This window comes from Bombus terrestris, chromosome 14 (assembly GCF_910591885.1).
Source record: "Bombus terrestris chromosome 14, iyBomTerr1.2, whole genome shotgun sequence".
In the NCBI taxonomy this organism is placed as follows: domain Eukaryota; kingdom Metazoa; phylum Arthropoda; class Insecta; order Hymenoptera; family Apidae; genus Bombus; species Bombus terrestris.
The window spans coordinates 845,244-860,486 of NC_063282.1; the positions used below are offsets into that span (position 1 = coordinate 845,244).

General features: G+C 46.3%; 1 protein-coding gene across 12 annotated transcripts in view; it reads right to left on the reverse strand.

Annotated features, from left to right (window-relative positions):
- LOC100645175 (transcription factor 12) overlaps positions 1-15,243 on the reverse strand; it is a 107,213-nt gene that overhangs the window by 62,660 nt on the left and 29,310 nt on the right. Inside the window, exon 1 of one of the 12 annotated variants that reach the window (XM_012315865.3) lies at positions 3,899-4,920. The exons of the other annotated variants lie outside the window; for them this stretch is intronic. Coding sequence (XP_012171255.1) covers positions 3,899-4,084 — 186 coding nt within the window. The 5' untranslated portion in view covers positions 4,085-4,920. Of the gene's footprint in view, positions 1-3,898; positions 4,921-15,243 lie in introns of those variants that run through there. 12 annotated transcript variants of the gene reach the window in all.

The following is a 15,243-nucleotide window of genomic DNA, read 5'->3' on the forward strand; positions in this document are numbered from 1 at the left end:
GAGTCGAGTCTGAAAATCGACGAGTTCAATTATCGGGAATGAAATTTGTGATTCTAAACATCGAATGGATTATCTCGGAAACGGTCGATATTCCATCGTTCGCACGGCCCTTAAGCCGAACGTTACCACCATACGTCGCAGGCTCGTGCCCCGATTTACATAAAATTCTGGTCCCGAAGCGACTCCGTCGTTAACCGAGTGGACGGACAGGTGAAACGAGGCAACGTAACGGGTCCTATCGGTTTCATTCAATCCCCGGTTTTCAGCAGCAATTACGGCCGACCTTCTGGAAGTCGAACGATGCCGCTTTTCTGGCAACGACCGCGCGTGGATAGCTCGTAAAATCGGCCCGATCCCCGGACAGCTTTCACGATCGAGCAGCGCTCGCGACGCTCACCTCGAATTTCGAGTTTTAATCGAACCGTTGAGAACACACCGTCGGACCACCGCGATCGACCAACAGCACACTTTCGCTTTCTCGTTTCTCTCGTTCCCTTCTTTCCTCCTCTGTCCACGTCACGGGCAAGCTCCTCGCTATTTCTCGCCTCTTTCGTCCCTTGCGACCCTTTTGTGCGCACGATGCGTATTTAACGCGGAGGAACGCAACAGACGCGTACACGTATGTAAACGCGGTGAACGAGGATAGAAGCAAGTAGATGGTCGACGTAACGAACGATTTACGGGATATATTATACAAAAGATTTCGAAATTTCATTAGCAGCGTAATGAGAGCCGATAACGTGTGATATATCGGAGATCTCGAAAAGAGAACGCGATCGAAGCTGACAGAGAATCGACGGCACAGCGTTACGAGTTACGAAACGATATTCCGTTGGCCACTTACGCGGCCAGCGAGCGGCTAATTTAAACGCTTAATTGCAACTCCGCTTTTAGCGGAAAAATGAACGCGCGCGAGCACGCGGCTAATTAAGTCTGGTCCAAAGAGAGATAACGCTTTCATAACGAACGTAGCGTTTTTTGTTGTCGTATTTTTAAGTGGTCGCCTCCTCCGACGATGACTCGGCCAAGATTTTACGCCCGACAAAAGCGCGGAAAAAAGCTTCTCGAGGGCCGGCCGTGGAGAGCTGAGCGTTTCAAACGTTGCAAGTGTCGTACCGGATATGAGCTACGAACGAAGGGAGGAGCACGGACCGGAAATGGCTAGCCTTACGTCGACCCGATCAAAAACTGGTTTCACCAGACGCTCGAAATCGAGATCACGGGGAGAAATACCCGAGAAAAGGAGAGAGAAAAAAGAGGTGAAATAAAGACCAACGTCCGCCCTCTTGTGTATCGACGGCCGATAAGGGCTCTTCTAACAAATTTGCGACGTTTTTATCGCCCTACCTTCGTTAGAGTTACGTAATTGGATCGAGGATTCCCGTTGGACAAATACAGTGGCTCGCAAAAGTCTTTCGACGCTTCTAGAAATCAATTACGAACGTATCGTAAAAAAACGTTTTAAAATTATAATATCGTAAAAGACATTTTATCGTACGATGAAACGCTGCCCTTTGTTTGATACTAAAATAACATTTTCATCGATACGATGTCTCTTATGACAACGAATCTTAACTGAAATGCTCCGATCCGTTTGTTTCGTTTATCGAATATCGCGTAGTCGTATTAACTGTTAGCGCTATTTACTATTTCTTTTTGTTTGCGAAACTCCTATCTCATTACGGTGTTAATAAGATTTCAATATGTTTGTATAATGTATTCACAAGAACTGTCTATCGTCAAATTATGATCAATTATACGTATAATAGCACGATACGATCCGATGTAATTAACTTTGAAAGTCAGTATGCGATGACAAAATCGGCGTTCCTAGTTATATATATATTGTAGAATTGTTTGGTTATTCGGCAAACTCCCCATCTTCTTTAGAATTGACCGACCGCGCAAATCGAAAGGTAAAGGATAAGGTAAATATAAGAGTAACGGTGTTAGTAAAATGTGAAAACGTTGATAATATATCGACGAAAGATTGCTATTTGTTCCGTGAGCCACTCTAAAGGAGGAGATAATTTCTTCTTCAATTTTTAATCGCGTGAGTTTAATGCGATGACGAATTTCGATACGTTCGAGCAGCAATCAACGTCTCTCTCCTGTAATTGGCAATTTGGAGAAGCTATTGCAAAAGTTGGAGGAATAATGGACCGGCAGATGTCGATCTAACGTCATTCAGGTAGGAGAGACTAACCGAGGCAACCTGTTGTCTCTCGTGGTGACGCGAGTCTTTTGTAATCGCGTCGCTTTTGTACCGCTAATAAGCCGCCGAAAGAGAAACGAAAACGGGTCGTGAAACGAAAATTGCTGGAGAGTTGCGCAACGAATGCTCTACTAGAGGAAAACTTGGATCGATCTTTGCTACATCTAGATCTGGAGAATCTACGAAATGGAAGCGACGAAACGCAGAGAGGAAAAAGAGAGAGAACGAAGAACGTGGGCGCAGTTGCGTTTAGCGGCGAGTAAAACACGTTCCACGAGCAACGGCGAGATTTATCGAACGATGCAACTTCCGGAGGCGCGATTAAGAAGAAATTAAAGTTCCAACTGGAAAAGGAGAACCGCTGCGACCACTCCATAAGCCAGAGAGGATCTAGTGGCTGTGCGTGGACTGTACTGAAATAATGTACAGTGCCGTACAAAACGGCAAAGTGGAGAGAAGCGCGGAGGGTACAGCGGAACATCGAGGTTCTCTCCTCTCGTCTCTTTCCCTCGTTCGTTCTCTCGCTTTACCTCTGCCTCGTTCGCCGTCAGGGTGACAATGGTGTGCAAAGGAGATTAACAAACAGAATAAGCTAACGCATAATCGCATTATTTCTGGCTAAGCCGCATTTAAATTAGATAGAAATTCCATTTAACGAAACAATGCAGGGATGATGATGACTCACTGCTGCCATACGAGTCGAAATAGACGAGTCCCTTGCTGAGTTTCTGATATTCCACGACGCCTTATTACGCGGGCTGTCTTTCCGCAGATAGTCGTACTAATTCGTGGACCAAAATTTCTACGTACGTGCGTTAGAAAATCCCACTTTCTAGCTAACCGTTTAAAAGGGAAGCGTTTCGAACGACGAACAAAGCGCGACGTCTCGAGCTACGTGGACGCAGAGAAAAGAGAAACAACGCGATTATACGCAAACAGATCCGAGCGACTCGCTTCGCTTTTCGGAAATTTTAAAAATTTAAGCGCTGAAACGCTCGATCGACGACGCTTATCTCGCACAATCTCGACCATCTCCTCCACCTTTCGTTTCACACGGTTCGTGTACAGGTTCGTATAGATGATCATCCGAATCGTGTGAACTTTCGAAATTTGAGTAGGAATAAAATTGAAAAACGTGGAACAGCGAGCGCGAGAAGAGAAAAGAAAGGGTGCCGGCGCAAAAAGAGCGAACGACCGACGTGCCCGCCCACGTGACGACGGCCATGTTCGTGACGTAATCCTGACGTCAGCGGACCGATGGCGTGCTCCACACGCTCCGTCGGATACACAGAGAAAATCGTAAACGTGCCCCTATTTTCAATCGACGCACAATCGGATTTACAGGGAAACTCCGTGCACCGTGAAAAACTTCCAGATTGAAAGGAACTCGTTTTCAACTGGTGCATCCGGTCTACCCGTTTCAACGGGGACGAGCCAGCAACCCCACCGAGTAACAGAAACTCTTTCTCCGCTACAACGAATCAAACTTTCCTCCAGCCCGACTGCAAATCGCGACTGTACCAAATAATCGTGTTACGAGACGAGGAAAGTAAGTGTACGTAGCGAACAAAATCGACGAAACGATATCGTATCCTGTCTTACCAAATAAATAAACAAAACAGAGAGAGAGAGAGAGAACGAGCAAGAAAAAAAGAATAAAACGTTTATCAACTTCTGCCTTACCTGAGCGCTACCTCCGACGATCGACTGATACGCCGACTGAAACACGCTTCCAAGCTGCGTTAAACTATCATCTTCCATCTGGAACATTATATCTGCGCCAGGGGAACCGTTGTTGTTCAAATTGTTGTTGTTTCCCATCAGCTTCTCGGTGCTGGTGACATCGCGCAGTATCGTGTTCGACTGCATTCTGCGGCTACGACGGATTTCTGGCAACGTGGACGAGTCACCGTGATCGATATTATCAAATCTGGCCAACGATCGCGTTCCAATACGGATTGTTTATCGCTCTCATCGTCCGACGAACCGAACTCGTTCGCCAGTATTTATACTCGCTGCTCGGTCACGCTACCGAAGCCGGATATTGTGTACGACTCCACTCGAGAAACGGAGCAACGCGTAAATACCAATTCTCTCCAAGCATACATCAGTATATATGACAACGAAGAAGAAAACCAACAAACGAAGCAATACTATCGAACAAATCTCTATCGAACGTAACACGCATCGTGGATTCTCTCTTTTTCTCTTAATATTCATAGAACCATCGATATATAGATGGGAAAAAAATGTGACGACTCGAGTCACCGACGCCACGTACCACGAGGACGCATCGCGTAGCCGTACTACGATTCACCCGCCCACCTCCGCACCATCGTTCGCGCGGCGTCGCTTTCCGATCAGCCTTTGAACACCTGTTTCTGTTGCAGTCGCCGAGACTCGAGCGTTCGTCGGAACGATAATTCCACGAATCTACGATACGTACGTAGAAATCCTCCTCGCGAATCCTCCGCCGATCTACGTGTCGTATAGTTCACGTTACTTTGCACTGCTTACCGTTCATGCGAACACACTCGACGTGATAACACCAAAACGGCCACAAACTTCGTACTTCACCGTGCGGCTAACACGAAACTTGAAACGAGAGGAGAGAACGATTGCGAGGAGTCGGAGGGGGATGAACGAATAGAGAAGAGGAGCATCGATGAAAGCTCCGTTCGATTCACGGTACGCGACGAGACTGACGCTTCCCGAAGGGAGGCAGCTTCCCCACCACTCCCCTTCACCGCGAGTCTGCGACCCCACTACCTCCGCCGTCACCATCCCCACCACCCTTCCCTCGACGCGCGGATAGCGATGGGTATTTGAATTTCTTTCCAGTCAGTTTACGAACAAATTTTTCAAGCAAACAATTTTTTACAATATCGCTTTCTTCGTTCCTAAGCCTTTCTTCAATCGGTACCGAACATCGCCTACCTGTTTACCCGGTATGAAATACGAATCGCAAATATCGTCTCTTTAACAGATACGGCTACGTATTTAAATCCACTATGTACAGATTTTTTCGCTCTCCGTTAGAAAATTACAACGTTATCGTCGTTATTATCTATCGATATCGTTTGGATTATTTGTCATTTTTATTCTCTCGCTTTTCAGATCTTCGAAGCTGTTAAATCTTCCTACAAACGCGATAGACTGGCCAATCGTGTCGTTAACGTTTTCAAATGTGTCCAGGTCGGATGCACGTATCTTACACTTATCGAGATTTCGTTACACAACCTATCGAGCCGATAGCATAGTTATAATAGCACCTGTAATCCTACTTTTGGCGTGAAAATTGCGTTCGAAACTAATAGCCAGATATATATTATATATGTATCGTTATGCGTGCGATTAAAGAAATGAAACTTAAACAGAGATCCGTTTCGGCCACTAAACGTCACAACGACTAGCGTACTTGCTACGATTTCTATATCTTTGTACATTACGCGCACGCATCCTGCGTATTTTTGCGCACTCAAATTTCTCGTAGACACGCAAATATCCGTTCGAGGTATATCGGAAAGATTTCGAAGCTGTTACTAGAGACGCAGGGCCTCTCTCCGGTCCCAGAGGGAGCACACCATAGTCTCTCTTCTTTCCACAGTGTGCAGTAGTCGGGCCTGCAGCGTTTTGGTTTATCCTCCCCTCGCCTCGTCGCTGATGCTCGGTTCACAGGAAGCAACCCCTAGCGCGAAGGGCCAACGTTTTTGCCCGCACAAGCCGGCACTCGTGTAGCAACGACAAGCCGGGCTGAGAGTGTGGGTGGATAGCTCTCTGGCTCTCTGCCGGCTATGTACCACGCCGAAAACATCGGTCCACTTGTTGAGTCGGAAAGAGAGCAAGAGAAAGAGCAAGGGAGAGAGGTGGCTGACGGCGGTGCGCGAGCGCGGATATATTCTCCCCGTGTACGCCAAAGTGCCGCTGTTTCAGGAGACAAAAGCTCCGTGTTACACGAGATCCGATGGAGAAACAAAGGTGGACGCGGGACGATTCGTTCGGTACGTGGATGCGAAACGAAACGAGCTTGCCGCGTATCGGATCCGAGAACCGACGAATCGACCGCCAGAACTTCGTACCCTCGAAGGACAGACATTTCCCTTTCGATTCCGTTCGAAGGTCGTCAAAGTCCTTTCAATTTTTTCAATTCTCGATAATTGATGCGGGATTTCGTCGTCACGAGTTCCTTTTTCTCGTTAGGTATCTTTGTCAATCGATATTCGTCACGTATAAGACGGAGCACTGACTATTTTTTGTACGTACGGGCGTATGGAAAAGTACAAGCTGTTCTCTTGTAACTGTTGCGACAACGCGTGAACGTATTTCCAACTTTTTTAAAAAGATAATAAACTAACCGGTAGATAAATAGCCATACGGAAAAGTAAGACGACCATTTTTATCGCGATATATCGTCGTTTTTAATGAAAAGCGAACGATTTAACGAAAGATGGCGAAAATATACGGATGCGAAGGCGAGATGGCTTCGAAAAGCAATATCATTAGCAGTTAGAGAGACCGGTTAGAGAGATGCGCGCAAAGCATTAATTCTGCGAGCGGACGGACGATGTTTCTGCGTGTTGAAGTGTCGCTAAACGATCTGTTAGGCGAAAATATCTTTATTCAGGAGGACGGAAGACTCGCGGCGATGCCGCGGTTTCGGAAAATCTGTCTGGGAAGACAAACGAGATAGCTCGTGGCGCCAAAGGTAGAGCTCGTTAGTTGGAAATTCGTGAGTAATTTTAGTGTCGTACCCACGCGACTGGCCGAAGGTATATAATTACCTAACCTCACCCGACCCAATCTAACCCACTTGGCAAACGAACGAGAGTTCCAGTTTTCCTGACTGAAATCCGGATATGGCCAGCGTAACCTCTACGATGGAAAAAGTTTCCTCGAGATATCGCGGTCATCGAAAGACACTCACTGCCCGCTAATTAGTTGCCAAAACCAAACGACATCGAGTTTCTTTCGTTTTTCCAAACGATCGATTCCTCCATACGAAATGTACGGTCCATGGAAGGTCCATGAAAGAATTTGAACACTTTTACCAAAGAGAACATTCGTGTAGATATTATGCGTGTCGTATAAAACGTTTCCTAATTTCGTTAACCCTGTGACGAGACACGACTGTCACGATTACACTGCCTTTCGAGATCAATCCGAAAACGTGTAAAGACGTTAAAAGACATTTACTACAAACACGATTAGCGAAAAATTAGTACAGCGTATAGCGCGAATAAGGTTGTCTGAAACGTATAATTAACGTTTAAAGATCTCGTTAAATATCGTTGGTTATTACAATCTAGTCTACCATCAGCGGCAATGAAATTTCAAAATATTTCGTATAGCATACGTATAGAAAGTTTCTACAAACGTTCAAATACTTTCGCGAGCCATTGTATTCTATTTGTCGTCGAGTTTGTTTCAGCGACAACCAAACGAATTGACATCAATCGTTGCAAAGACCTTCTCTATTGAAGGCATTTGATCGAAGATTCGATCTTCGAAGCGAATGCTCGGATCGAATCGATCGACTCTCCACAGTCGTAGGAAACAACGAGAGGTAAAGTCATCACCTGAAAAACACTCGCAAGGTTCCTTATAACTTTTTTCTTTAAATGAAAAGAACGCTCGAGTAAAGATTCAAGAACAACGTAATAAATGGTGGAAGAATAAGTCGAACGATAAGACACGGTGAAGTCAAATCGAACGACCATGCATCGTAGAAACGCTTGTCGTCAGGTGTAAATAACCTTCGAAACTACGGGCAGTAAAATCATTAGAACCGACAGGTACCAAACTAAAGCAAACCCAAACGAAGCAAAACTGTCGGCACAATGAAGTACCAGCAACTTACAACTGGAATGCTTCGGATGGTGTCCGTCCCGGGTACAATAGCCTCGTCATTTCCCACCAATAGGAATAAAACGTGGAACGCAAGAGTTTTTGGATCGTCCACGCACGTGCGAATTTCTCTTTTACGCATCTTTGAACCGTAAAATTTACTGTTTTCCCTTCCAGTGAAAAATATAGCTCGTTATGTTGGCCTGTCATCCTCGTTTTGTCTTTACTCACGCGAAGATATATCATCTATCCAGATTCACGAACGTTTTTCAAACAACGTATTCGAAAAGTTCGTCAAGTTCACAGACGAGTAACGAAGACGTGGCGCGCTCGTATACGTAGTTGCGTAATTCGGATTCGTGGATCGAGTCGATGAGCAAGACGGTGCGTGAAGTTGGTTGGAAGAGAGATACTAAAGTCAGGATGAATTCTGTCGGTCCCCCGAGCACGTTAGAATTTTACGTTGCATGGTCCAGGGCCACAGGGATTCCCTGGACTCCCGCGGTGCACTTGCTGGCATTAATACGACCGCCGTAAATCTCGAAAAGTACTTGTCGTACCACTAGTCCCCACCTCGAGATCACACTGGTATACCGTGTGTTGCTGAATATTATTTCGATCTACGTTGCCCGCTTTAAGAATTAAATCTGCGGATATAAATACGTACGTTGAAAAAAAGCACAGAGTACCTAACAACTGTTTTTCTCTATTCTACTAAACCCCGCGCGAATTCGTACGCAGTTTCGTACTTTGATGAAGAAATTCGTTAAGAAAATGAATGCTACGTGATAGTAGGCATAGTAGTAGACGCAGTAACGGTGTCGCATATCTCTGCAACGTCACAGAGAAAACGCGATAGCGAGCTTGTTTGTGTTTCTTCTCCTCTGCTGTACGCTGGAGTTCTAGCCGTGAGAAATAAGCACTATATTATATTTTCGGAGGAAAAAGGGTAACGAGAAGGCGAAGAAAAGACACGGTGATAACCTGGAACGGCAGCAAGGAACGTTTCGTCATTGGCAACGGGCAACAAATAATTAGGTAACCTCGCCTGGCCAACTGTGTAAACTGCAACTCCTCGCGATCATCGGCGGCTCTCCGCGCCTCGGCCGATGTGTGAAGACATCCAAGTACAAGGAGGAAGAAACGACGGGGAATACGACAAGAGGAAGAAGACAGAGACGAGAAAGAGAGGTGGAGAGTCGTCGACCCGGACGCCTCTTCTCCTTCGTCGTCGCATGGTCCCCCGTTCAGAGGCAGGAAAAAAAATCATAAGACCGCGGTCGTTGTCGGCTGATGCTCCTTGTCGAGCGTGTTCACGAGGATCCGACAAAAAGCCTCTCCGGCGAGTAGACGGAACTCCGTACTTTGTGCCATTCCGAGCGTCTCGCAACGAGCCTCCCGGACTCTCGCTCATCTAATTAAGGTCGATCCTTAGATAACGCGAAAATTGTCCGAAATCGCGACTGCCAACGAACGAACGAACAAACGAACGAACGATTGACGAACCGATGAAAGGACAGTACTGTAAGAATGAAGCTAGATGGAAATAACGAAACCATGTGATTACGTAGAGGAGGAAAAATGGCAAAAAATGACAGGACTGTAAAATCTGGAACGGTAACAGCTGAAACATACGTCGTTTATTCGAGGGAGAACGCGCACCTATGCCCCCGAAAATTTAGCCCGTTATATCGCGGGGAGAAAGAATCGTCGCGAATACAAAGTTCCATAAAAGTGATTTAATTTCCCGGTACAACTCGTTCGGTGTGCGCGAGGGTGAATGGCTAAAAGGTAATAGTTAATAACAGCGCAGCTGAAAAGGGGATTCGGTAATCCGCTTCTAATTTCTAAAACAAAGAGAGAACGTACAGAGAAGAGGAAGGCGAACGAGTAAAAGACAAAGAGGGAGAACGGCCGGAATACGAGCGTAGAAACGAAAGGAGAGAAAGATGCCAAGCGTGGAAAGGGGTCGAGAGAGAGAGAGAGAGAGAGAGAGAGAGAGAGGGGACGCGAGCGAGAAAGAGAAATATTCTCTCGTTGAGGCAAACCCGAGATCCTGAGTTGGGTGGGTTTCGGAGGTTGGAGAGAGGGAAACGGTAAGGGTAGATGTGGAAAGAGGGCTGAAATTGGGGGCGGTCTGGGAGGAGGGGAGCCAAGGGGGGCTGGGTTCCACCCTGGAACACATTAACTGCAGGGCGACGGGGTATATAGAGACGGGTTGGGGGCGACGCCACTGGCGTAAGCTCAATGGAAAACGGAATTGCTCGACAGCGTAGGAAGGAAAAGGGCTTAATCTGACCTTTCTTGCGACTCACGGAGGTTGTAGCCGAGTATTGGCTTTGTGTATTCTGGACGTCGCTCCTCCATCGATTCTATTGGGAAAATTATCGAATCGATTCTACCTCTGGAAAGATGGAAATACGACGCATCACGTTGGATCGCAAACGAAATTTTAAGACCTTCGTATTACGTAACGTGGTCTTTTCTTCTTCTTCTTTTCCTTTTTTTTTCTTTTTTTGTTCTTTTTTCTTTTTTCTTCTTCTTTCTTTCGTAGGCAATCGAATATTCGTACATGGGTGAGGAGAGGTCGAATCTCTCTAGAGAAGAAGTAGGGATGATACGGAGGAACAATTGGCGATGGATCGGAGTGGGAGATGGCTACGTTAAAAGGTGCTCTGAATGAGGAAATAAATCTCGATTACGCGCACGTTCCGCGTTCCACCGTTGTTTACTCGGTTAATTAAGCCACTAACGAATGGTCAATTTTCGATAGATTTATGCATCGGAATGGAACACACGCGACTGCGAAAAGAATCACTGCGTGACTTGCTGCGAGGCTGACTCGTCGTTAGCGAGACTCTATATCTAATCTCTCTAATTAATTCTTTTTAATTTGCTCGCTCTCGGCGGAATGGCCAGGCGAAGACGCAGAAGAACAGGAGGTCTCTCATTGTGAGATCCGCGAGATTAATCCCGATTAGCCTTAATCGAGGTTGTTCTAGCGGTGTATTTTCCCCTCCGCCCGATCGATTCGTCCAAATATAGATCGACCTAACGAATCTCGATCGCGAGGCAGCGCACGATGTATCCAACCACGTCGATCCCTAGATCTGCTGGTTTGCGCCGCAACCGCAACAGAGAGAAACGCATAACATACGAGGAATATGTACGCTTATAGGTGGATGAAGCCCGGTGTCCTAAAAAGGAAACGAAAGCCAACGACCATATCGAGAGGGACGTGTCTCTCTCTCTCTCTCTCGCTCGCTCTCTCTCTCTCTCGTTTGCTCACTACGCGCCATTCTATTTTCTTTTAATTCTCTTTACGCGGCACACGGCTCCCGCGAGCGATGCGAGGCTACCGCGGCTCGTCTTATCGATCGTTCCGCTTCACGGAGAATTTTCATCGGAAAAAAATTCACGCTCTCTGCTCGATTAACTTTTCGCCACGTTCTTCCGTCCTTTCGTACCGAATTGATACGCTAAACGTCCCCTTGACGATCCTCCGAGTGCGTTTGATTAATATTCGATATGAAATTGAAACGTACGAACGCAACTAGGGTGAAAGTTTCGTGCGAAACAAAAGTACCGAAAGGTTGAAAAGCGAACGCGCTGAACGTCATAGACGGACAACCGATGGTGAAATAGCTGGGTTCGTTCCTTGCGACGAAAGCTACGCCAATGCGAGACACTGAACGAGGGGTGGCAGGAGCACTAGTAGCGTAGTTAGGGGTGGCTCGGTAGGGATGCTTTAGGGTGAGATTTAGTACCAACCTCCGCCGCTTAGTCTACCTACCCATCCTGGCTATAGTGTACGTCCCAAACTATAGTCGATACTCATGAGAAATATCAAACTACTGCAAAATATTGTTCCCCGAAATTGATCGGTCTACCCGATTTTCCTTCGTCAGCGGTGTCGAGAGCTCGATCGCGGGCTAAACTTGGACGCGCACGAAATAACGCGGATCAACGCCGACTCGACCGTCGTTTATCCGAAAGGATTAAATTCAACTCGAGAAATCAATTCTCATGGTATTAAGAGACAGAGTTACGTCCATGTATCCGAATTATCTCGACGTTGATCCGGTAAAAGAAAAAAGTGGGAATATATAAAATCGTGAATGTTGAACGAAACTGCGAACCGACCATCGGCAGGAAAATATCGAATAGAGCTGCAGAGAGAGAGAGAGAGAGAGAGAGAGAGAGAGAAAACGAAAGAGCGTTCAATGTGGAGAGAAGAAACGAGGATACGCAAGGTCGTACGGGGAACGTAGGTCGATCGTAATAAATTACCAGGAAAGTTGGATACACGCGAACCCTGTAGGTGACTGAGCTGTGTGGAGCAAGGATGGCGTTATCCATCCTAGTTCACCCCACTTACTGTTATCTTATATGGCTGTACTTAGGGTACATTATCCGAATACGTCGAGCCAAAATTTCTATTAGTTCTACCGGAGGGAACCGCTTCGCGAAATGGTCGCTCGAGTTTCCCCTAAGGGAAGATGGAAAACACGAGAGAATCTTGGAAACGTAAGACAGGCAAAATGTAAAAGAACGCCATAATGTATCGGGCGTTCAATCCCTGGCGGATCGGAAGAAACGAGGTGAAATTTCGCAAAGTTCGAAAGCAAGTTTCCGTTCGGGCAAATTATCATCGCGACAGCTAGCAAAAGGTTCTCCGTGAAACTTTTCAAGAGTGTCCAGGGGTCTTTTCGCGGCGAGTTAGGCTAACTGCAGAATTCACGCGGATGTTTGGCCAACCTCGCCCCCTCCCCCGCCCATCCCACCGCCGGTGGTAGTCGTTTCGAGAGTTCGGAAGACAAGTCGAGCCACTCGGAACCGGGGGAACGAGGGATTGTAGCTCGTTTCGTGAGTAAGGACTCGCAGGAAGACGAGGAAGAGGAAGAGGAAGAAACGAGCAAGGGGAAGAGAGAATCCTTCGGAGGGCGGGACAAGAGTCAAGTAAACTCGAGAACCGGCGGCCTCTTTCATCCCCGAAACTTCAAAAGCTGGAAGAGTCGCGCCATATGCCACCCTTCGGAAACCTCTTCCCTGCTTCTTCTCTTTTTTTTTCCCTCCCCCCTTCTCTTTCCCTTCCTATCCTCCTTCGCGATAATAAAATTCTAATCAGCTCCGGTGTACGGGGCTCGATAGTTTTCAAAGATACCGGGGGCGGGACGCGCACGGGCTCGCCCACGTGAAATATACAAGACGCGACTCGAAGAGGGTCAATCTCGAATACGACGTAAAAAACGAGAACGATTTTCGAGTCTAGCGAACTCTGAGTTTCGACCGCAATTACCATAAATCGACGCTCGCATTAACCATCCATGGAAATGAACGAGAACCATAAAAATAAAAAGATTCCCTTCTTCCTCCTTCCAATGGTAGATGATAGGGTCCGAAAGCGATTACCATTTTCAGAAGCCTGTAAAGAAATGCTCGGGGAATTAATTTAACGACGCTGCTGCGAGCAACGGTGTTTCCATCGAATGAATCCAACGAAACGTGCTTCCGCTCGCTATTGCTCCTCTATCCGCAGTACGAATTAATTTCGATCCTAATTTCTTTCAGAACCGATACGACAGAACATAGTATAGTCGATCCTTGCTGTATCGCTTATTTCAAACTCGTGAAACAACAGCGATCCGAATAAAAACACCTCGTCCCGCCTCGAAGATGGAGTTGTAATATATATTGCTGATTTTGCCAGATCGAGACGAAAAATAAGATTCTTCTTATAATTTCACAGAATAATAACGCGCAAATACAACTTGAAACGTTAAGAAACGCGTCAAATATCTGCAGCCTTGGACGTCCACCGATTAATCGGCTACCACTGCTATCAGCGCTTGAATTTAGAATCTCGCTGTATCAGTTGCATTACCAACATCTAGAAAACTTTTCACCGACGTTATAACCCCGGTAGTCGACAAATCATCGTGAGCCGAGGGGTAAACGGTGACGCGGCTGCAGGGGAGGGGGTGTACAGTAAAGAAGCACCCCCGAATTTCACAGGCCGGTAGGCCACAAATGAAGCACACTCGGGTGGTGCTCGATTTAGCTCGTATCATCCCGCACCCTCTGCTGGGTTGTACGCATTGTGCAAACACTGCCGCTTACGTAGAACAAACACACACACGCGACCGTATGTACACATGTAATTTCAAGGAATTATAGATACATACAGCGACCGGGGATAGGACCCCGGGTCTACCAGAATCTGGCACAATTTCCAAAACACCTGAAGAGTATTTTCACCGAATACTGTTTGTTCGACGAAAGCGTGTATCGCAAATCTTTCATTCGCCTGTCGTAAAGAACGTCTTTCGTAGAAACCAGATAACCTGATTCGTCCTTTAAGGCGTTTTAACTATATTTTTAATCCTGTTACGGTCTATGAACTCTATATGTCTCTCGGTTAAGTTAACTCGATGATGACTATTTAGAAAGTCGCCGCGTTCTTCGTTTCGATGATTTGTAAAACGTCGTAAAAGTTTTTAAACTCTTTTAGTTTTCCAGATACTACGGTGTATTACGGTGAATATGGCGACCGGATAAAGCAACATCTAACCCAAAGCTAATTCTTATCTTTAGTCGTACCTATCGACAACTTTTGGCAAATATCTCGAAAATTAAGATCGTTCGCCGATAATACGTATAGAGAAGAGAGATAAAATCATTGAAATCTAGAACGCGTTACCTTCCTAAGTAATTACCGCATGACGAGTTAACTCTTTTCCGTTAACAATTTTTAAACAAACATGTTACGACTTGGAAATTATCGCATGCACCGTCGTGAGATTAGATAACATCAAAGACGAAACAGGCCTACACTTCGTAAGGAGACCGACCAAATCGACGCACAGCCGACTCGTTTCACGTGTTGAAACACGGAAAAATTTAAGAGTGAACCACCCTCTGGATCGGCTCGATTACGAAGGGAAAGGATCGCGATGGAGCCCCATTGCCTTACGCAATCGGCTATGCAACAAAACCGGCGAGTGCAGCCACTCACAGCACACATGCTGTTTATTTTAGCGTAAAATTTCGAGCGGAAGTGCTGAAAAGCTGGTACCTAGGCAGAAACCTAAATCGAAAGCAGAAGAATCATTGTATCCGAGTCTGGTACGCGAGTCCTAGGAGCAAGCAAAATAAATCCATTTATCGCGCGATTGATATGTTAA